Source organism: Ursus americanus, chromosome 3 (assembly GCF_024610735.1).
Source record: "Ursus americanus isolate L20-20 chromosome 3, mUrsAme1.1.p, whole genome shotgun sequence".
Lineage (NCBI taxonomy): Eukaryota > Metazoa > Chordata > Mammalia > Carnivora > Ursidae > Ursus > Ursus americanus.
The window spans coordinates 43,105,184-43,128,132 of NC_142129.1; the positions used below are offsets into that span (position 1 = coordinate 43,105,184).

Genomic DNA, 22,949 nt, shown 5'->3' on the forward strand with positions numbered 1-22,949 from the left:
CCCAATTGTTTTGGCTTTCCGGTGGGATCCAGCAAAGGAAAAGGGCGGGGGAAGCTAGGGTAAGGGCGGGGGAAAAGGGGGGTCCTCAAGAACCCGGGAAACTGCAAAATTGCCGCTTGTGCCGCTAGGCGGGCGCGAGCGGCGGGAATTGAAACCTGGTGAAGGCTGGCCAACGGTCCGCTGCCCGCGCGTTCCCGGGCCGCAGACAGGGCCCGCGAAGGGGGCGAGCGCGCGCCGCAGGGGCGGGGCGGGAGCGGCGAGCCGGGCGTCTCGCGGCCCGGCGGCGCGGCTCCCGGGGGAGGAGTCTGGCGGTGGTCGGGCCCTGAGGAGCGTGCGGCGGCGCCCGCAGAGGACGCTGCTTTCCGCGCAGGACGGACCGGCCGAGGGAGGGCGCGAGGGGAAGCCGGAAGGAAGACAAGGCGGCGGCGCCAGGGTTCCTCGGGGGAGGCGGAGGCGAGACCCCGGCTCTGGCCTCGGCGGGAGGGCCACGCCCCCGCCGCCGCGCCCGAGGGGCCCAGTGTTTTCGGCGCCACCGGCCGCACCGGAGCCGTATCCTCGGGACCTGGGGACACGGGTGAGCAGGCGTCGCCAGCGCCGGGCGAGAGGGAGGGGCGGGCGGGGGGAGCCCGGGAGGACCTGTGGAGGAATTGGGGGAGGAGGACAGCGGTGGGAGGGGGTCGGCCCTTTGTGGCTCCGCGGGCGGGGGTGCGGCGGCGGCATCTTTCAAACCAGAGACGTTTCCGCCGCGGGCGGGGGGAGGGGCGCGGGCAGCCGGCGCCGCCCTCCGCACCCTGCGGCGGCCCCTCCGCAGCCCGGCGCCGGGCCGGTGTGTGGGGCAGGGGCGGCGGGCTGCGCCGCTCGCGGGGGCGTTTCCGGCCGCGGGTCTCCCGGGCGGCGCCTTGGCCCCGGCTGGCGCCCGCCCTTCCCAAAATAAAGCCCTTTGCCTTAACGCATCGCGACGGGTTCGCGAGACGGTGGGCCGGAGAAGGGCAAGCCCTTCCTTGCATTTTTTTTCTTTCCCGGTACATCTTAAGTAAGCAAGAGATGTGTAGATGAACAGAGATCCCATTATGATCTAACGATTTAAAAAAGAAAGCAGAAGCTGCCCTTTGAAACAAAATTGTGTTCGTGTTTACTTTAGACTGAAATCGTTAACTTACTTGAACTCGACCACCTCCCTCTCCCCATGAATTGACAAACCGTGAAGTGTAAGAATATCCCTTGGTTTGATTTGGAGCAGTTATTCGGAGTTAACGTCTTCTCACGCCTCCCCCCCCTCCCCCCCAGTTTAGCGATCTAGGGTCTTGTTTTACAGCCACCTCAAAGGGAGAGGAATACACACTTCATGGTCTGCAGATCTCTAGAATTGTCTGTTACCACTCTGGTCCCTTCAAGTGAAAATAGAAAATCCAAAATGTAAAATAACTTTAAAAGGGCATGTTTGTAATGTTTATCTTCTATATCACTTAGCCTTATAAAAATGTAGGGTACAGGACTGGTCACGTGTTGTTTATACATGAATCTGTAAGTCTGGCTCACTGAGCATTCAGGCATTCAGAAACAAAACCCTATCAGCGATGTGGTCTGACCAAAATTGTATTTTCTTCTATTGAGGCAACTAATTAATAGGGTTTTTTTTTTTCCTCCTTCACTCTGAGTTGTGAATTTTTGCCTGAATTTGGGTAATGTGGGCTTCAAATCTCTTGCGATTGTGACTTATTTTAGTAAACCTTTGGTAACGTTTTTTCAGAAGGTTTCCCCCCCCCCCCCCGACCTAAAGTAAATTGAAATGTCAGACCCGTCCGTTGTTTTTTAGTCTTGATGATGTGGAAATTTGCTCTTCTTTTCATCTGGCTGCTAACTAGTGTTAAGCTTACTTACTCACTTTGATCCTACGTTGGTCTAGTGCTAGTTGAAACCCCTTTCTTTAGTTTGGGTCCTGAAATCCTCCAGAAGTCTGTCGGTAAACTATAAAGGACTATGACATTTCTGTTGAGCATGTCTTAGAGTCCACACTTTTCCACCTAGTGCTGTTTCCTCTAGACGGAGTTTTGTAGGAAGAGTTTAAAGTGTTAACTCTTCTCCCCTTTTTGTTTGCTAGGATAGGAAGCCTAAAGTCTGTTAAGTTATTCATGGGGCCTATAAGGAGGTGGGTGGGAATAGCCCGGTCATAGTTCCTAAGTCCACACAATTCTGTAGATTTTCTTTCTGTTGGTGAATGGAAATAATGAGCTATTTCATAAGATTCAAACATTGAACACTGAAATTCTAGAAATTTGAATGTAGTCTGAAAAGCCAGAAGATTTTACACATTTGGACAAGAGTTGTTTTTCTCATTGCCCAGCTTCCTAAGACCAGGAAAAAGGATTTGTCCTACGGTCATAAAATACATGAATAAAAATGTCGAACTTCTTCATTATATCTCAGTCTTACCGTTTTCAGTTTTGTGGAGTTGGAATAGAGCAAGTAATATTTAAGTAACTCAGTATTAGAAATGACAGGTTGATTGAACGTAATTTTTTAAATATTTGAAGATTGCTCCTGGTTCTCTTACCAGGAATTTGCAGTACCTAGATTTCCTCAGTGTGGGAAGAAGGGATTGTTGTAGGTTTGGAGAAAATGTAATTTAATGAGAGAAGCTTTTAAAACTCTTGGCTTTCTTTGCTCCACCACTCTGGCAAGTGGTGACATGCAGTAGCTTCCGTGGTAGGCAAAGGATTCTAAATATTCCTCAGTTTACTTTTTTTTTGGAAGAAACTGAGAAACTTCAGTAGTCATAATCATTGTTAACTGGCTGTGCCCTTAATGACCACACCAGTATGTTTGAATGTCTGGGAAATATTTTCATCTGCTATTGTGATTGAAAAAATCATTGACTTGGTGGAAAATGAAACCCCAGTGAGAACGTTAAGGTCAGTTTTGCTTTAGCTTGTATTTCTCCAGCTTTCTTAAGTCACTGCAGAGCTGAGAGGAAAAATGAAAAGTGATATCCAAAATGAAAGGACATACTATACTCATAGGATTATTCTATCACAGGTGGCATCTCCTTTATGGTCTTGTTTAATTTTTTGTTGTTGTTCTTGTTTAATTTTTTTAAAGTGAAATAACTTCCTAATCATAATGTAGTACTGAAGCTTATATTTGTGATCTGAATTTTCTTGATGGAGCCCTGTAGACTTTTCAGTGTGGTTGGAAATGAAGAACATAAGAATAGACCTGAGATCTGAATTTGGTTAGAGTAGGGGAAGCTATACTGAAATTTATCAAACTTGATAAATTCTTCAAAAGGCAAGGTGTTTGTTTTTTAATTCATGTTTGTCGCAACTCCAAAAAATTCTGTGTAGTGGTTGATAGTCTAAAGACTGAGTAGTTTTCTAGACGTTCTCAACTGTTAGGATGCTTTTGATAACTTGAAAGCAAACTGGCTGGCACCAATATTTTGTCCTCCATACAGAGAAACCTATCGCTTTATTGATATGTACAATGTTCTGGTTTGTCACCGGTGCTTCCTGGTTCTCCTTTAGTTATTTCTGCACTGGCATCAGCCTTTTCAAAATTAGTCTTTGTTGAGCCGGTTTGTTTCATGATCTGTACCATCAAAATACTCCCTAAATCTTTAAATGAATGTCTAAGGTCCCTTTCACCCAGGGTAAAAAGAGAACTGTGTTTGGGTGCTGAGACCTTGTAATTGGGACGCCTGGACCTGGTACAGGTGTGGAGATTCAGGAGTTGGGAAAGTGCCACAAACAGCCTGGCCAGTGAGTGCATTAATAAATACAATGCAGATGTTTATGTAGTATTGTAATGTGTCGGGCACTGTCCTGTGATCTTCATGAAATTCATTTAATCAACTCATTGAGAAGAGTTCTATTTTTATCTTACATTTTCTAGATTAGCATACTGTGGCACAGAAAGTAAGTAACTTATGAAAGGTCACACAACTAGTAAGTTGAAGAATTGGGCTTTCACAGCTCCACAGTTCAGGCTCTTAATTTTTTGGCAATAACTTGACATTCAGAATGCCTTGGGTCCTTTCCAAGAAAAGTTCTCTATGTTCTGCATTGGCGTTTGTGGCATTGAGAGATGCAGCGCCATCTAAGTTAATGATCTACAACTGGAAAGTGCTTCGTACAGGTGACGACCTACAGTCCGCTGCCCCTCCTCTCTGTCGTTACTTCATCATTTACATAATTTCGGTGCACTCCTTGTGGGCAACCTCCTTCCCATCTTTTTATTTCATTTAACATACAAAGCTCAGTTAATTGCTCATCAGTCTCATTTTCACATTCTGCAGTTGTTTAATACTTTATTCTTTCCTAATCTTCCAGGTTTTGCCTGGTTAACATTGGAAAAGCTTGCTCTGCTTTTGTGTTCCTGTAGCTCCTCAGTGGAAGGGTGCTACAGATGACACACCTGTGGGATTAAAAACTAGGTTTCAGAGTGAAATTAGACACCTCCCCACTCCCCAATAAAATCTGCCATCAACCTCTGAAATCTTTAAGAGTGTTTGGAATTATTTTTTTAAAATTTCAACCTTTCATGCCTTTCTCCAGTTAATCTTGGTTTCTGTTCCTTTAATATCAGTGTTAAGAATCTGTAAAAATAGATATACAATTTATTGTTACTATTTTTTAATTGTGACTATTAACAGTATTTGCTTTGTGTAGATTTTCTTTGTAGATACAGTTTTGGGCATATTTTGGCTTTTGAAGCCTGAGGGCTTAAGCACCTTTTTTGTGGTATTATTTTATAGTCATATTGATTATTTGAGGAAAACCTGTTGGAATAAGTTCCCATAAGAGGTGTTTCAGATTTTTAAATAGAATTGTGTATATTAATCTGGATTGCTGACTGATTTAATCCTGATCACTTTAATAGCAGTGTTTGTTTTGGAACTATTTCGTGTGGTGGAATTCATTCAATAGAGACAAAATGTATTAGAACCATTTTTGTTCTTTTTTCTTTCGGTCATAATTTATAAATTTCCTACTTTTATAGTTAGCCCTTAGATTTAAAAATAAGTTGGACTTTGTCACCTAATATTTTGCAGAAAGTCAGTGGGTAGAGAATTAGAAGAAAGGATCTCATCCTGTATGTGGCATTCTAAAGTTATTCAATGCTGTTATTTGCCATCAAGCGCATCAGTAAAAACATTGAATTGAGCGCATAACTTAGAAAGTTAGAATACCCAGTGTCCAATATCCAAGTACATTGTGCCTTATTAGATTCTGAATTTCATTATATTGTGTTTGTACAACTCCCATTTAATTCTTACTCTAGTTGGCATTTTTCATTTTGAAATATGTTCTGATATTCTAATGACCAGCTTTAAAATACAGGATTTTAAAGCATATCTCTTTACACAGAAATTGTCTCTTATACATCTTGTGTTTTTCAAATGTATGTAGTTATTGTTATAGTTGATGAGATAGAAAATAGGTTGTGTTTTTGACTCTATAATAGTTTTTTCTCTTTTTTTTTCCCAACAGATTATCTTGTAGAGGAATGTCCTTTATGTTTTTAACCTTAATAAAGAGTACTCACACTACATAAAAGAGAAAGTTGTTTCAGAAATTCACTGAACCTGCAGTAGGTGGGGAAAGCAGTTAGTTGTGTGATTAGGTAACAGTTGTTAAACTATTTTAGCTGAAAAGAAAAATGGAATATATACAGGTTAGATTAAGAATTACATTTACTTCAACTTTTAAGTAAGGCTTGTGCTTTTCCCCTGTTTTTGTGATTTAAAGGGAAAATATTCTAGGAAAAACAACTATGCATTTTAATCGCAGACTCTTAATATTTGATCAGGAAGCAGTCTGAAGCAGAGATTGGTGCATGTGGCCTGCAGCCTGTTTTCCGAAATAAGTTATATTGAAACACAGTGTTTCCATTTGTTTACATACTGTCTTTTGCTGCTTTGAGGTTACAACAACAGAATTAAGTATTTGGGACAGAGACTTTATAGCTTGCAAAGCACCTAGAATATTTTGTCTTTGTGATAGGAGAAAGTAGTATACCCTTTAAAAGTTTATTTTTTTAAATTAGATAATCATTGCATATGTTAATAAAATTCAGAAGGCTTAAAAAGGTCTTCAATAAGCTTTTCCTCTTTCCTCTTTAATAAGCTTTCCCTTTCAATAAGCTTTCCTCTTTCTCCACTGTTCCTAGTGGAGCCAAGTGCGAGCTACCTTCTTTGCTCATTTTACTTGTATCATAGTTTTTCTTATGATAAAGAATAAAATTTCTTGTTCTTGTGTTATCAGAAGTTTGGAAATGAAAGATCGAGACAGCTAGGTTTGTTTAAGTTATATTTATTTGTCAGAGCACAAGCATGGGGAGTGGCAGGCAGAGGGAGAAGCAGCCTCTCCGATGAGCAAGAAGCCTGATGTGGGGCTTGGTCCCAGGACCCTGGGGTCATGACCTGAGCCGAAGGCAGATGCTGGGATGCTTAACCAACTGAGCCACCCAGGCATCCCAAGACAGCTAGATTTTTAAGAAAAACATTTCTTTTTTTTTTTTAAGATTTTATTTATTTATGTGACAGAGAGACAGCCAGTGAGAGAGGGAACACAGCAGGGGGAGTGGGAGAGGAAGAAGCAGGCTCCTAGCGGAGGAGCCTGATGTGGGACTTGATCCCGGTACGCCAGGATCACGCCCTGAGCCGAAGGCAGACGCTTTAACGACTGCGCTACCCAGGCGCCCCAAGAAAAACATTTCTTATACCCAACTTCTTTGACCTATTTACCACTGCCTTTTTAGCTTTTGTCTAGAGTAACTGGTTTTTAAAACTTTTTAAATGATAATCATGGTTTGGGCTGTCTTCTGTAGTAAGAATAAATGTATATGGTATTTTGGAGCTCTAGGGGTTGGCAACTTTCAGTCTGAGTACTTACAGTACAATGACCAGCACTTACTGAATATTCAGTAAACATTTGTTGAGTTAAATTTAAGTAGCCATTAATTTGTGATAGAAAATTAAATAATTTCTTGATACCTGGGATTTAGTCTGTGGGTGCTAACTTGTGCAGATAACAGGGTGTGTGACTTACTTTGAAGCTAATTTTAGGTATAACAGAATGGTATGTGATGTAATATATTTATCAAAAAGGGAAAATTCATAAAATATGTCACATCACTTGTAATTAATACAGTACAGACTTTATAAAATATTTTTAGGATATTGATTTCAAGTTTTGTTTTCGGGAGAGAAGGAATCTTGTTATAGTAAATGTTCACGTTACCGGCATTTGAAGGTTGTTGGTTGATCCTTTTAAACTTTGCACGTTTTCACGTTTTTAGTTAATGTATTTTGAAGTCCATGCTCTGAGAAGTGACAGCTTTATTTTGAATTGTACTAGGTACGGATCTGTTTAAATTATTAAACTTAATTACTTGATATAAATGACTTTTCTGCTTATTTTAATATTAAGATATTGTAAATAAAAACCACCTTATCAGGAAGAAAATGAACCCTAGATTACAAAGTAAGGGGTGGGAAATAGGGTTGCATAAAGCAGTCATAATGAGGATTCCATAAAGTTGGCTCACTGTGTAATTTTATAAAAGCAGACTTCACTTGTTTTAGTATAGTTTCATGGGTATGATTAAAAAAAAAAAAATCAAACCTAGTAAAACCCAGACATAACAAATTAAATGGGGCCTAAAAAAGTCACAGCAAAAAATCAAGTCACTAGAACAAATCAAGTCATAGTATGAGGTTAAAAGAAATGACCAGAGTGAGTCTTCCAGCTAGTCTGCAGGCATTCTGGTGTCTAGCAGTGTGATCCAAATCCATCCTGGCCCTGGCTGCCAGTTGCTGTCACCTGGCTTAAATATGGATGAGGACAATTTTGGGTCTTGCAGCTAGGGTTAGGACTTTCAGTTTATCCATGCATGCATTTCTGTAAGATAAATTTCGAGAGGTAGAACTGATAGCTTGAGATACTCAACATTTACAGGGCCAGATATTACGCTTCCTGAAGAGTTCACTTGCAATTCTGAAATTCAGAAAGCTCTTAAAATCAAGTTTTAAAAGAAACGAACAAAACTCAACCTGAAGTAACATGAGGCTATTTCTAGTATTATTTTCACACTTTATATTTCCCACAGAGAAGAGCGTAATATGTTCAGTTATGGAGTGCTGCACCGGACTTCTTGAGCGAGTCCTGTAACGCATGAGATATATACCACATTACCTCTATAGAACCTGAAAAATTCTAAATTCCAGAACATACCTAGCTCTAAGGGTTTTGAATAAAGGCTTGTAGGTATGAATTGGCTTACACTTCTGTGTAAGAATACTCATTTTCCCACAGCCTTACTAACACTGGATCTTGCATCATTGGTAAGTGAAAATAGCCAGTGATTTTAGGTATTATTGGCCTTAGAGGTTGTAGTAGATTAGATTTATATGAGATCTGTAAGAGCAAAGTCATTACCTTAAATGACCCAAAGTCTCAGTCTGCCTTCACACCTGTTTTAGTTACGTTCAGAGTTAAGTTGGCTGGAAATTTGACAGTGTATATCAAGTTAGCAGTTCGTGTAATAGTATAGTTTGGCAGGAAGTACAATATGATCTTCTCTTTGACATATGGGAGAGACTTTGTGAGAAAAGTGTTAATGGTTCCAATCACGGTATCATTTATAGGTTTCATGTGAGTAGTACTTGTTTTCTGATTATGGGAACTAAGAGTCATCTAATTAGGAAAGAAGTGATAGTTTTTAGCTATTTAGTAATTCTGTATGGGTTTTACCTCTTTTCCTGATTTGTAACTCCTTTGCTATATGTTGTAATTACTGATTTCCAAATAAAAATTTAAATTTCAATTCAGCCATACTTTCTTTTAACGAATGGTATGCAATATAACTAAAACCTAGGGATTTTTTTTCCTTTCAAGTGGTTAGCGAGTTGTACCAACATTATTTGTTGAAATAAGCCAGTCTTCCATTTCAAAATGCCAGTGTTTATCGTATCTAATTTCTTATATTTACTTGGGCTTATTGTAGATTTGTAATACATTTTAATATTTGATAAGAATCATGAGGAAAAACTTGCCCTCCCTTGCCCTCAAATATCCTGGCAACTTCTGTGCATTCTTCTAGATAAACCTTCTGCAAATAGGATTTAGATTGGATTTGTATTACATTTACACATTTTGGAGAGCATTCATATTTGTATAATATGGAGTCTTCCATGTAGGAACACACGTCTCTTTATCTTGTTTAGTTTAAAAAAGTTTTGTTTTTTTCCCAGTAAAATTGTATACTCAAAAATTTCTAGGAAGGAACCACCATACAAAGATATATTGCTTATACTTCTCTTACTGGACTGAACTACACGTATAAAAAAACATAGTATATACTTTGGAAATAAACTAATGGAATCTATTTACCATATAGTTTAAGTAATTTAAATTAAACATAAAACCTTTATAAGCACATTTAGAATATATCCCCAAAATGAGATTCTCTATGCAAGGAGAAAGGGGTTTCTTGTGTTTTGGTTTTTTTTTTTTCCTCTTAAATTATGGTCCTGTGTTGCCAATAAACAAAGAACTAGGAGATTTGGCTTTGCTGGTAATTTAAATTCTTTATTTTTAAATAACTTAAAAAATATGTGCTTATTGATGTGTTCCTTATTTTCTAGAATGTTTATATTTTGAAGAGATGTCCCTTTTCTCATGCTTCATTTTTCTGGAAATGTCTTTAGTTGAACTTCAAATAAATATATATTTAAATCTGCCATTTTAAGTATTGTATCCTAAAAATGTACTGGCCTAGATACTCTGACCTTTTTTTTTTTTTTTTTGTTACTCCAGAGGATTCACAGAACATAGGATGTCACCACAAAATCTACCTCGTGTGTTACTCTCTTTAACTCATGAGCTGCACAACAATTGCAAATTTGAGCAAGACGGCTGCAGACCCTGTTGAAGAGCTGAAGAACCTAATTAACACAGGATGACCTAGGAGTGATTCGGAGCGTATGACAAGATATTATTCATTAGCGAGTGTGCCAGTGTTGATTCTGAATGCTGCAGATAACAGCAAGCAGAGTTTCTCCTTTTTTTACTTCTGAAGCATTCACTTGACCTTCCATCAGTAAGACTGACTTTCCCCATCTGTTCCGGGAGATATTAATGGAATACAGTCATGTCCACTCAAGACGAGAGGCAGATCAATACTGAATATGCTGTGTCCTTGTTGGAACAGTTAAAACTGTTTTATGAACAACAGTTGTTTACTGACATAGTGTTAATTGTTGAGGGCACTGAATTCCCTTGTCATAAGATGGTTCTTGCCACATGTAGCTCTTATTTTAGGTAAGTACTTTCATCTTGCTTGGTTTGTAATTTCAAATGCAGAATGTTAGCTTATTTTAATGTTTTAGTAGGAATTATTTTAAACATTTAAGTTAAAAAAAGATAGATGTCTTAATGTTTTGCTTAACTTTTCCATTCCAGTGGCGTAGTGCTTGCCAAATCACTTCCTTGCATATAAAGGACAGGTGAAAGACGTTTTTACAAAGGTTTAAATACAAGAAATTTGTTGAACTCAGGTAAAGTTTTAATTATGGGGAGGCAAAAAGATTAAAAGAGAAAGAAAAATGAATAATTTTATTTACCACTGAGATTTTAAAATACTACATTTAGAAAAGAGCAGTCATTGTTGATAGAGGTGGGGAGCCTTGATGACTTTTAGAGGATCCTTGTTGCTGTTCATACATGTTAAGGACTTTATCTCATTCTTGGTTATTGTTATCATTTATGATACCTTTTATAGCCTTACCAGACTTCTTGCCAGATTTAAATATTTAGTAATTAATAACATTGTTCTCTGTGCCTCAGAACTTAGAAGCTGATTTGTAATAGCAAATAAGTAAAGCGTAACTACATTTTTATGATCTTCTGCAACTTTTAATCTTTTTAGGTACGTTTCTCTTTATTAGGCGTTTCATGAGAGGAATAGAAGCAAAGGCATAGAAATTCTTTTATTTGTGGTCTGCTTTTAGGTTGAGTTTTTATGTAATACCTGAAAGGGACAGGGTGAATAAAGATGAGCTAAATGTGGTCCAGTATAATCCTGCCACATATATTAGTGGCCATAAGTGGAGATCAGCAGTGAAAGTTAATTTGTGCCGTTCTTGAGTGACAACTATAGACAGGACCGGTTTATTGTTGACTTTTTAAGGTTAACATACACAAAGGTGTAGAAATGTTGCATTTCTTAATGTAACACATTTCATGATGATTGCAGAAGCTGAGGCCCCGATACTAATTGTCTTTGCTGTGCCTGCAGTTGTCTCAGGTTAAGCTGTGGATTTTTCATGCAATTTCAGATGTTGATTTTCTTAGAAAGCTTAGCATATTTGCAAATAGTGGTTCTAGAACTTGGTTGATCATCAGACTTCTCAGTGCTTCTACAGAGATGCTTGGATTTCAAACCTAGAAGTTCTGATTCAGTGGGTCTGGGTTAGAGTTTCAGAATTGTTAATGTTTAAGAGCTTTCGAAATGATTGTGATGGTCAGTTTCTTTTTACATCTATTGGTTTAGTTAGATGGTACTGGAAATTGGAGGTTATAGATTCAGTCAATACTTAGGCTTATCAGCTCTCCCCTTTCAAAGATTTTTATTTATTTGAGAGCGAGTGAGCACAAGCAGGGGGTGGGGGGCGCAGAGAGAATCTCCAGCAGACTCCCTGCTAAGCATGGAGCTCAATGTGGGGTTCAATCCCAGGACCATGATCTGAGCCAGAATCAAGAAAGATTCATCAGAGAAGCAAGCAGCAGCAGTCCAGTACTGTGCTACTTAGGACAAGAGAGGTAGGGTGTCAAAAACTGTGGAATCAAGGGTAACACCACAGAAGCAATTAGGTAGTTGCTGGTGTAGCTCAGAATGAGGAATAAGGACAACCTTCTGTCCTTTTTTCGTTTTTTATCCTAATTGAACTTTACCTCAGGTTGGTCATTGGGATTCTGGGTGCATTTTTCTTTGAGTTTTTAGTCCCCCTCAGATACCTTATTCAGCTTCAACATGTCACTTTGTAAATAACTCATAGCCTGTTGTATTAATGCGTGGCCTTCTCCAGAGTTTCAGTAATATTAAGTACTTAACTGATTATTGTATTATTTCCTTACCTTAAATATATCCAAAATTTAACTCCCCCTTTTCCCAGGATTAACTTGACCTTGCAATTCCTTGACCTTACAGTTTTTCTCTCAATGACTAGCAGTATTTTTTCAGGCACTTAACTTGAAAATAAACAGGTAGCTTTATTTCCCTATCTGCCATTTCGTATGTCAGAAAATCCACCAGATCTTGATTCATTGTGATGGCTTTTGTATCCGTTTCTGCCCCCTGGGTCAAGTTCTTCTTACTCTTGCTGGATTATTGCACTAGGCTCCTAGCCCGTTTTCCTGTCTCCAGCCTTTGGCCCTTGAGGTCTGTCAGTAGGGTAGTCGTCCTCGAATACATTATAAATCCAGGCACGAAACCCTTCAGTGTTCTCCACCGTAAGAAAAAGCTCAGACTCCTGTGTCTCCCTTTAAAAGTCCTCTGTGATCTGACTGCCACTCATCTTTCCAGTTTGCTTTCCAGTGTCCTGCATGAGCCCTTCTGCCCCTGGAAAAAACGGTCATGTTCTGCCGATTCACTAGTTTAGCCGTGTTGATGGCTTTCCTCATCTTGTCTTTGAGGGGCCTGAGCTGGTGCTGTTGTGATGCCCACTTGCGGTCGCGTGCGGGTTTGCTCTTGTATGCATGCGGTAATGTTCTTTGCGTTGTTTTGTTCAGCTCTCACCTGTATGTGGGTGTTCTCCTTTGTGTTCTCTGCCCACCAACTGCCTTGTTGGTGTGGTCTCCTGTAGATAATAGACTTTTAGGAAACTGCCCTGTATAGTTTTAGGAAATCATTTGTGTGAATGACATTTTTAACAGCTTTATTGACTTACAATTCACATATCCACAAAATCCACCCATGTTAGGTGTATAATTAAATGAATTTTAGTGTATTTATAGAGATGCATAAAACCATCTCTGCCATCTAATTTGAAACATTTCACTTACCTTTGTGCCCTTTCACAGTCACTCACCGTTCTTACCTAACAGTCCTGGGTAGCTTCTCATCTCTCTTCTGTCTCTGTATTTGTTTTTTGGGCGGACATTTCATGTAGATGGACTCCTACAGTCCGTGGTCTTTTGTGTCTGGCTCCTTTCACAGAGCATGTTTTGGAGGCTCATCTGTGTTGGATGCATCGATACTTAGTTCCTTTTTATTGCTGAACAGTATTCCATCGTAGGAATAGAGAGAGTAAATTAATTTTGATGTTTTCACTCAGAATGGCATAATGGAATAGTTTGGTATATCTTTGGCATTGAATTATGTTTTTTTGTTGTCTCCCTTAGAAAGCTTTGCCTATAACATGTTTTTCAGCAAATCCTCTAAGTAAACATCCGTGTTGTCTAGTTTTCCTTCTTATGTCTACGTTGGTTTTACGCTAAACCCATAAGCGTCGTTTTCGCTCTCTCCGGTAGGGCCATGTTCATGAGTGGACTCAGCGAGAGCAAACAGACACACGTGCACCTGAGGAATGTGGATGCAGCCACCTTACAGATAATCATCGCTTACGCATACACAGGTAACTTGGCAGTAAATGACAGCACTGTGGAACAGCTGTATGAAACTGCTTGCTTCCTGCAGGTAAGCAGGTTTTCCTGTTATGTACATGAACTGTGGTTTATTTTTTAGGAGACATTCTTTCATCTGTGTTGTCTTACAGCTATGTAATTTTTTACTGCAGATTTTAGAAGGTAAGTTTTCTCCTTTTAAAATGTGCAAGGGAGGGTGCCTGGCTGGCTCAGTTGGAAGCACAGGCAGCTCTTGATGTCAGGGTCCTGGGTTTGGGCCCCGTGTTGGTGTAAAGATTTCTTAAATAAATAAATTAAAAAATAACGTATAAGGGAAAAACAATTGGATTTGACCAGCCAGTAAACTTCTTATGATGGGAACTTGATTAAAAGGTAGGTGAAAATTTCATACTGGTTTCATATTCTAATATACCTGAGAATTTGGTTTTCAAGTAAAAGAAGAAAGTGTTTATTAAATTAATCGCTTCAATTTTTTTTTTCTTTTTTTAAGATTTTATTTATTTGACAGAGACACAGCGAGAGAGGGAACACAAGCAGGGGGAGTGAGAGAGGGAGAAGCAGACTCCCCACTGAGCAGGGAGCCCGATGCGGGGCTTGATCCCAGGACCCTGGGATCATGACCTGAGCCAAAGGCAGACGCTTAATGACTGAGCCACCCAGGCGTCCCCAGCTAAAGCCTGAGATGTATTAATTTTTGATGGTACTACTTTTCACAGAAAATTTGAAGATTCTTATGGAAATGATCAAACTTTAATATTTATATTAGCCATGTGACCATATGGAGTTATTAAGGAGAACTATTTAAACTAAAAAAGTGATCATTGATCCATTTACAGATAAACTTACTCTATTTTCCCCTCAACATTTAAAAATAAATTAAGAGGAATATAAAAAATATTTTCCTCATTCCTCTCTCTTGTTTTGAAATAATTTGTATTTCAGAAACAAAGTTTCTCTGAGGGGAGAACCTTGAGACTAAAGGTTGTATTTGGGGAGAACAGGTCTTGATACCTAGTAGGTCCTTCATAAATGTGTGCTGTATTGAGTATGAATGACACTGGACGCCAGCTCCTGGGTGACATTCTGGGAACCAAAACTCAGTCCATGCTTTCTATAGCTTTCTTCCTTTTATTGTGTACTTTTTTTCCCTGTAAAATTATACAGTGTCTGTCCTACTGTACCTACAACTCTGGGGACATTGAGGGCCATAGTAGCTTCCGGGTGCTTTGGAATTGAAGGCATTCATAACCTAAATCCAGACCTGGAAGGAGGAAATGCCTACAGTGTGCAGTCTTTCTGTGGTTTAAGTTTTCAGGATCTTTCTTAGAGCCAGAAACTCAAAGCAGGTATTTTTTAGAATTGCTAAAAAAAAAATTGAGGAATTTTAAGAAATTTGGATTCCAGAGTACTTTATTACTGTAAATAGTGACACTGTTCCTAATAACTGTTTTCTTACCGTGTTAATGAACTCTGTGTGCATATGCTTACCAAATGCAAGACAGAACTCCCTTGGACTGGGCTGTCCTGACAGGGATGGGGCATTTTGTGACTACCAGTATGATTTTCCCTACTGACTACAGAAAACGGTAGAGTTTTCCTATGCCCGATAGTATTCTACATAGTTATCATCTAATCCTTACTATAATCGTAGGTCAGGCCCTCCCCATTATATACGAGAGAAAGCTGAGGCTTAAAGGAGTAAAGCTTCCTAATACTAAGTACTGACCATCCAGCCTAAGCACTCTGACTTCTCGCTGTGAACTTCTTCTCGTTAGCTTGCTGTGGTGCTGAGTAAGTAAGTAGAGTAGGTTGCACTTCTGATTCAGCCGAGATGTACTTTTCCTACTTAAGAAAAAATAAATCTAGGAAACAGAATAGCTAAGGTGGGTCATTTAAATGTAGGTAATTTATAACTGCATATAAATGTATTTATTCCTTTGGTTACATACTCTCTCTAGATAAGAAAGGCAAATAAGGACTTAGTCACTGTGCATGGTTTTCTTGTTTTATAGTACTGTCTTGTCCATGTTGAGAAAGCCAGATTCCAGCTCAACTTAGTGATCATTTATGTTAAATTTATGATAAATGATAACCATTTATGTACTGTGATCTACATTGTTTCCATTTTGTTTTTTTCAGTTATGCATAAATTTCCATACTTTAAGACCATTTATTTTTAAGAGCCTATGTAATGTTGCACTGTTAGCTCCTAAATGGGGCACTTAAGTAGGCCACTGGGCTAGTAGCAGAAATGTAAAACTATGCATGGTCTTCTAATTTTATCGCTAGGAGGCATTATCTCTTTGCCCAAGCATACATATCTAAAAATAGAAACTATAGTATAGGGATCTGATTAATAATACCTTGTGTTTTACATAAAAGTAAAATTTGTCTTTGTCATCCTTTCCATTTTAGGTAGAAGATGTATTACAACGTTGTCGAGAATACTTAATTAAAAAAATAAATGCAGAGAATTGCGTGCGATTGTTGAGTTTTGCTGATCTGTTCAGTTGTGAGGAATTAAAACAAAGTGCTAAAAGAATGGTAGAGCACAAGTTCACCGCTGTGTACCACCAGGAAGCTTTCATGCAGCTGTCACATGACCTGCTCATAGACATCCTCAGTAGTGACAATTTAAATGTGGAAAAGGAGGAGACGGTTCGCGAAGCTGCTATGCTGTGGCTAGAGTACAACACAGAATCACGATCCCAGTATTTGTCTTCAGTTCTCAGCCAAATCAGAATTGATGCACTTTCCGAAGTAACACAGAGAGCTTGGTTTCAAGGCTTGCCGCCCAATGACAAGTCTGTAGTGGTTCAAGGTCTCTATAAGTCTATGCCCAAGTTTTTCAAACCAAGACTTGGAATGACTAAAGAGGAGATGATGATTTTCATTGAAGCATCTTCAGAAAATCCTTGTAGTCTTTACTCTTCTGTCTGTTACAGCCCCCAAGCAGAAAAAGTTTACAAGCTGTGCAGCCCACCAGCCGATCTGCATAAGGTTGGGACCGTTGTAACTCCTGATAATGACATCTATATAGCAGGGGGTCAGGTTCCTCTGAAAAACACAAAAACAAATCACAGTAAAACAAGCAAACTTCAGACTGCCTTCAGAACTGTGAATTGCTTTTACTGGTTTGATGCACAGCAAAATACCTGGTTTCCAAAGACCCCGATGCTTTTTGTCCGCATAAAGCCATCTCTGGTTTGCTGTGAAGGCTATATCTATGCAATTGGAGGAGACAGTGTAGGTGGAGAACTTAATCGGAGGACGGTGGAAAGATACGATACTGAGAAGGATGAGTGGACGATGGTAAGCCCTTTGCCGTGTGCTTGGCAGTGGAGTGCGGCGGTGGTGGTTCATGACTGCATTTACGTGATGACACTGAACCTCATGTACTGTTACTTTCCCAGGTCTGATTCATGGGTAGAAATGGCCATGAGGCAGACTAGCAGGTCTTTTGCTTCGGCTGCGGCTTTTGGTGATAAAATTTTCTATATTGGAGGGTTGCACATTGCTACCAATTCTGGCATCAGACTCCCCTCTGGCACTGTAGATGGGTCTTCAGTAACTGTGGAGATTTATGATGTGAATAAAAATGAGTGGAAAATGGCAGCCAACATCCCTGCTAAGAGGTACTCAGACCCCTGTGTTAGAGCGGTTGTGATCTCAAATTCTCTGTGTGTGTTTATGCGAGAAACCCACTTAAACGAGAGAGCTAAATATGTCACCTACCAGTATGATCTGGAACTTGACCGCTGGTCTCTGCGGCAGCATATATCTGAACGAGTACTGTGGGACCTAGGGAGAGATTTTCGGTGCACTGTGGGGAAACTCTATCCATCCTGCCTTGAAGAATCTCCGTGGAAACCACCAACTTACCTTTTCTCACCGGATGGGACTGAGGAGTTTGAACTGGATGGGGAAATGGTTGCACTACCACCTGTATAGCTGGCGAGGTTAGGGAGTGCACGCCTGATGTATGTGCTTTGTCATTTTCTTTGCTAAACGAGAGAGGCTATGAAAGGACTAAATAGGAGTACATAAAAATCTATCTTTGATAAATTTTATTTTTATGCCCTAAATATTTGCATCAGTATAATATATATCAGTGAGTCTTACAGAAAGATACGCTTCCATAATATGAAATAGATTATCCAATAATTGAGAAACTTCTACGTGTATCATGAGAGCATAAGAATCTGGATTATCTAATAACATTGTTAGCCCTGTGTTATGTACAGATCAAAAAGTTCACTTATTAAAGTAGTTTCCTGTTCCTAGTGTGGTATATCGCAAATTGTGCCGAGGTTATTTTAGTATATGTATTTCATTCCTGTGCTTCTGTTCCGAAGTCCTGGAATACAGTTTTTTTTTTCGGTGTAATTAATTCAGCTGCACTTAACACTAGTGTCCATGTTGGTATAGAAATGTTGTCGAAATCCTATACTATAGTTGAGGAAGATCTTCCATTTTATGGTATTGCACAGGGAAAGCTATGACTGCAGGATCAGTCTAACTATACTATTAGGTGCATGTATTCTCTCTTCACTAACTTATACTTGTCTATCTAGAATACAGGTCTTCCAATCAGCTGGTCATTTACCAGGTGTGGACTTCAGTTGCTGGGCTTGCAATAAGAATTGCTAGTCCCTTGTTGTGCGGGTCTGTGTGGAGCTTTAATCAGTAAATGCCTCCACTTTCTGTATTACATTAACATTGGCTCATGCATATAACTACCTGCTGCTGTTGTATTTCTCCATCTTAAAGATTTAGAGTGGGTTAACCAGGTCATTACATCTTAATTTAATAACAAGCATTACTGTAGAGTGATTGTGTATAGATATCCATTAGCTGTCAGGGTGTGTTTTGTTTTGTTTTGTTTTTTAACCTGTTGTGTGCGTGTGGGGGGGTAGGATTAGAAAGGTGAACTGTTCAGGAATCCTCTGCACTAGCCGTGCAGACGAGCAGATAACTAGTGCTGCTCTGGCATTAATCCCAGGAACCACTAGCAGTAGCGGGGTGCCGCCAATCTAACATGAGCACAGGTGCTTCATGACAAACATTACTAGCATGTTCGACTGCATAATGTTCTGGCACTGTATTTTGAATGACATTAATTTATTAAATAAATTGTATATATTCAATATCTGTTTTTCTTCTGTGTGGGAATGGTGTGATGGTGTGCTTTTTAAATTTTACTGGGTCACTTTAGCTTGTTACAGGTGTTTTTTTTCCCCCCGAATTTGACATATCCTCTATGGATAGAGATAGATCTGGCTTTCCCTTGTTACTGTCTGATTTGCACCTTACTGTATCAACATAAACTACACAGAACAGACCATGCCTTTCAACCCCAGCCCCGGATTCGGATCCTCTGGCATAGTTGTAAATGCCTGAGCCTCATCCCAGACAAAATGAGCGGCAGTTTCCAGCGGGTGGACCCATCCAGTGTCTGTCAAAGCACTACCGGTGAGTCCTGTGCAGTCCCGTTGAGAGCCCTGGGATTGGGCCTTAGTAAGGATTTCGTTGCGGATTTCCTTCTGGATTGCCAGTCTTCTAGAGCACATCTTAGTCATGTTCACAAGCTCCAGCTGCCTCTCACTGCCCGTAAAGTCCCAAATTCTTGAGCACAGGTAAGGCTCTCCGTAATTTGACTTTAAATTACTTTTACAGCCTTATCTTACATTATCTTCCCATAAACTCTAACTCCTAATCAGGCTTTTGCTGTACTTGCTGCCTTTGCCCCTTTGCCAGTGCTACTGCTCTACTCACCGTGGCCTTGCTGTCCCTGTTCTGCCTGTCGCTGTCTCTCTGTATCTAAGATCTTCTTGGGGGAGTTTTTACATGAATGCTTCCCTGATAATCACCTCCTACCCTGTGAAGAGTCCCTTCTCACACATCTTAGTACCTTTTACCTCAATCTGTTGCTCGTTCCAGTCCTGCTGAGTGTTCTCACTGGCGCGCTCTTCTCCAAAATGATCGCTGTTTCTGAGGGTGGGGATTTTCTTACAGCCGCATTCCCCTATGGTGTAGCATAGTTGGTGATAAAAATGTTGAATAAAAGCTGGTCTGTATGAAGGCCTTGAGTTTGAAATTGTCAAACGCAATACACCAAATTCTTTATCCTCATTAGGAGTTCCACTAGTAGTCATCTTTTTTCTTCACTTAGCTCTCCATCCAGCTTAGATCTCCCTCTTAATATTTCTGCCACTCTCCTGGCAAGATCCTAGACTCCTTTGTTTTACTGTCATAATTTTTATTTTTTTAAAAGATTTTATTTATTTATTTGACAGAGATAGAGGCAGCCAGCGAGAGAGGGAACACAAGCAGGGGGAGTGGGAGAGGAAGAAGCAGGCTCATAGCGGAGGAGCCCGATGTGGGGCTCGATCCCATAACACCGGGATGACGCCCTGAGCCGAAGGCAGACGCTTAACCGCTGTGCCACCCAGGCGCCCCTACTGTCATAATTTTATAACTGTGTGGCAAACCCCGAATCTAGAGGCGTTCAGCTTGATCTGCTTTGATCGTGTTGGGTGCTGAGCACTGCGACAGAAAACCCCGTGAAGGCACAGGCTGGCGTCACTATAGAATCTGTGGTCCCCGTCCCCAGCTACGTCCTTACAGGAGCAAGCTACTACCCTTCACTTTTCAAGGCAATTTGAAACCTCCAGTCTTAGAAATCTTCACCTTCCCCAACTCTATTAGCAGATTATTTCACAGGAAAAAGTGACAGGGGAAACTTCCTGAACTGCATCACCAAATCTGTCTGTACCTGCCCCCACTACAAGTTCTTCCTCCTGTTCAGAGAGAAAATAAAAGAATCCGGGATCTGTATTAAAGACCGCACCCTTTCCAAGCTGCTTACGAAGTCTGCTCTGGGATTACCCCGGCTCCCGAACTGGCTCTGCACCAGCATCCCTCAGGCACGGAAATACAGACTCCCAGACTCTACCCGAACCTTGAACTTAAAGCTGTTCTCCCTGATTTTACACAGCCTTCGCGTTCCGTCACTATCTTCAACTTCTCTAAGTGGGTCCTTTCCTTTCTTTAAACATGACCAAATCTTTTTTTAGACAATCTTTTTCTCCCAACCCCCTTCCTTCTTTGCCCCTTCAAAAGCTAATTCCTTGCCTGAGCTGTCTTGAGAAACCGCATCTCACCATTTACCAATGAACCCATGTGAGGTTGGTTTCTGCTGTTACCACTCCACTGAAATATTTTTAAGTCCAGAGTCCACTTTGCTTGTCTTGTTTGACATGTAACAGTACTTTACACGGCTGAATACTTCATCTGAAAGACTCTACACTGGGCTTGTGACATTACGCTCCCCTGGTTTTTCTTCCTATCTCCGGGGCCTTTCCTTAGATGCTGATTTCACCTCTAAGCATCTCTTAAATCTTGATCTTATATTCACATACCTTACACAGTGCTGTTTACTTCAACGACTTAAGTTGATTTCCTTTGGCCTAGACCTTCACCTGAGAGCCAGACTTGGATATTGTCTTATCTTGGGTGGCTAAAACAAAGTGCCATGGACTTAGGTAGCTTATAAAGAACAGAAGTTTGTTTCTCACACTTCTGGAGACTGGAAGTCAGATCGGGGTGCCAGCATGGTCAAGTTCTGGTGAGGCCCTCTTCGGGGCTATCTAGGCTGACGACTGCTTGTATCCTTACGCAGCAGAAAAAGACTGAGCAAGCTCTCTGGGCTCCTCTTAGAAGGATACTAATGAGGTCATGAGGGCTACATCCTCATGACCTAATTACTTCCCAGTACCATCACACTGAGATGAGAGAGTTTCAGCAAATGAATTTGGGGAGTGGGGGGAGGGGACACAGTCCAAAACAGATAATCCAATTTAATGTCTCAACGTTTTCTCAAATTCAGCACGTCTTAAGATCTTCCCCACCCCCATCTCATACATGTGCCTGGTTCAGGTTCTGCCCGTAAACACCACCGTCATCCATCCTGCAGCTTAAGCCAGAATCTTGGAAGTTAATTTGACTTTTCCCTCTCCCTCACCTCCATATCCTGTGAGTCACAAGGCCTTACAGTTTCTCTTAACTATCTCTTGAACTCATTTCTAACACATTAATCCAAAGCCCCTATCTTACCTGGAGAACTTAATTTCCTAAATCTCCTTAAAAAAACAACCCCCCCCCAAAACAGCCTTATTGAGCTGTAATCCACACACCAAACAATTCAATGGTCTTTACATTCATAATCATCATGTAGTCACACAATCAGAGAACATCCCATGACTCCAAAAACCCACACCCAACTCTCCATTTCCCCCTTAAATGATCTCTGCTGATGCCCTTTTTTGCTCACACTTTTACCACACTGCAATCAATCTTTTTCAACAATTATGTCATGTCTTTGCTTGGAACTTTTATTGTCCTTGGAATGGAGTCCAAGTTCCTCTATGATTTACAAAGCCTTTAGAATCTGATTTCTCCTTACTTTTCTGGCCGCCTCTTCTTCCTTACAGTTTACGAACTCACTAAATGGAGACTTAGTTATTTTAATAGACCTAGTCCTGTTTCACATATTGTTTTTATCTGCCTCAAACACTCTTCCCCTTCGGTTAGATCTAAGGTAACCATACATCCTATTTTATACTTGTTTTCCCTTTGACTTTTAAAAATGTTCCCCATTTGGATGGTAAATGCTACGGTAACCCTGGCTATATTCAATTTACATGTCAAGTAATTTCCTTTAGGTGGCTTAAAGAATTCTACCTTGGGTTTCCTTTATTTAAATCACAATGTGTACCCGATATTGTCTAACAGTCCCCCAAACTATCCTATAGTTACTTGTTTTGTCTTCACCACTGCTGGGAGGGCAAGGGTGTGCATCTACCTTCTTTATTTCTGTATCCTCAATATCTAACAATGCCTGGCACACGGCAGACACAAAATAAAATCTATACAAAAGAGTGGATGGGCACAAAGGGAATCTGAATTCAGGCCACTATTTTGGAATAGCAGTACTTATAGTAGTGGAGTATCTCTGACACTATGGAGAAAGGATTTATCAAATAAACATCAAATGAGCTGGCATTTTAAAAAGAAAAAAACTTACCAACATATAAAAAGGATTTGACCATGTAGGTTTTTATCCCAGGAATGAGAGTTCGGTTTAACATCTGAAAATCACATAATACAACCATATTAGCAGAATAAAGAAGAATCATATGATCATCTCAGGAGACACAAAAGCTATTTGACAAAATCCAATATCCATTTATGACAAAAACTCAGCAAATCAGAGAAGGAAATTTGCTTAATCTGATAAAGAAC

General features: G+C 40.2%; 1 protein-coding gene and 1 long non-coding RNA gene across 3 annotated transcripts in view; one reads left to right on the plus strand and one right to left on the minus strand.

Moving 5' to 3' along the window:
• On the plus strand, positions 1-18,793 carry KBTBD2 (kelch repeat and BTB domain containing 2). Of its 2 annotated transcripts, none has more exons than XM_087860918.1 (4): positions 1-59; positions 9,819-10,322; positions 13,533-13,698; positions 16,062-18,793. In XM_087860918.1, exons 2-4 carry the CDS (start codon positions 10,153-10,155, stop codon positions 17,595-17,597), a joined length of 1,872 nt encoding a protein of 623 aa, XP_087717044.1. In that variant the 5' UTR covers positions 1-59; positions 9,819-10,152; the 3' UTR covers positions 17,598-18,793. The 2 variants fall into 2 exon arrangements, with proteins under 2 accessions (XP_087717044.1, XP_045648854.1); XM_045792898.2 differs by lacking the exon at positions 1-59 and adding an exon at positions 265-574.
• The window catches only part of LOC123789089 (uncharacterized), a 14,706-nt gene continuing 5,286 nt past the window's right edge, over positions 13,530-22,949 (minus strand). Inside the window, exons 2-3 of the long non-coding RNA XR_006778663.2 lie at positions 22,732-22,795; positions 13,530-19,671 (exon numbers count right to left, since the gene is read on the minus strand). This is a non-coding gene — a long non-coding RNA (uncharacterized LOC123789089). The remainder of the gene's footprint in view (positions 19,672-22,731; positions 22,796-22,949) is intronic.

What these genes read in the sequence shown, in the direction of transcription:
- KBTBD2 (XM_087860918.1), top strand. Translation starts at nt 10,153, where the DNA reads ATGTCCACTCAAGACGAGAGGCAGATCAATACTGAATATGCTGTGTCC. An exon ending in ACATGTAGCTCTTATTTTAG is followed by an intron (nt 10,323 to 13,532) that starts GTAAGTACTTTC and finishes TCTCTCCGGTAG; the next exon opens with GGCCATGTTCATGAGTGGAC. An exon ending in AAACTGCTTGCTTCCTGCAG is followed by an intron (nt 13,699 to 16,061) that starts GTAAGCAGGTTT and finishes TTTCCATTTTAG; the next exon opens with GTAGAAGATGTATTACAACG.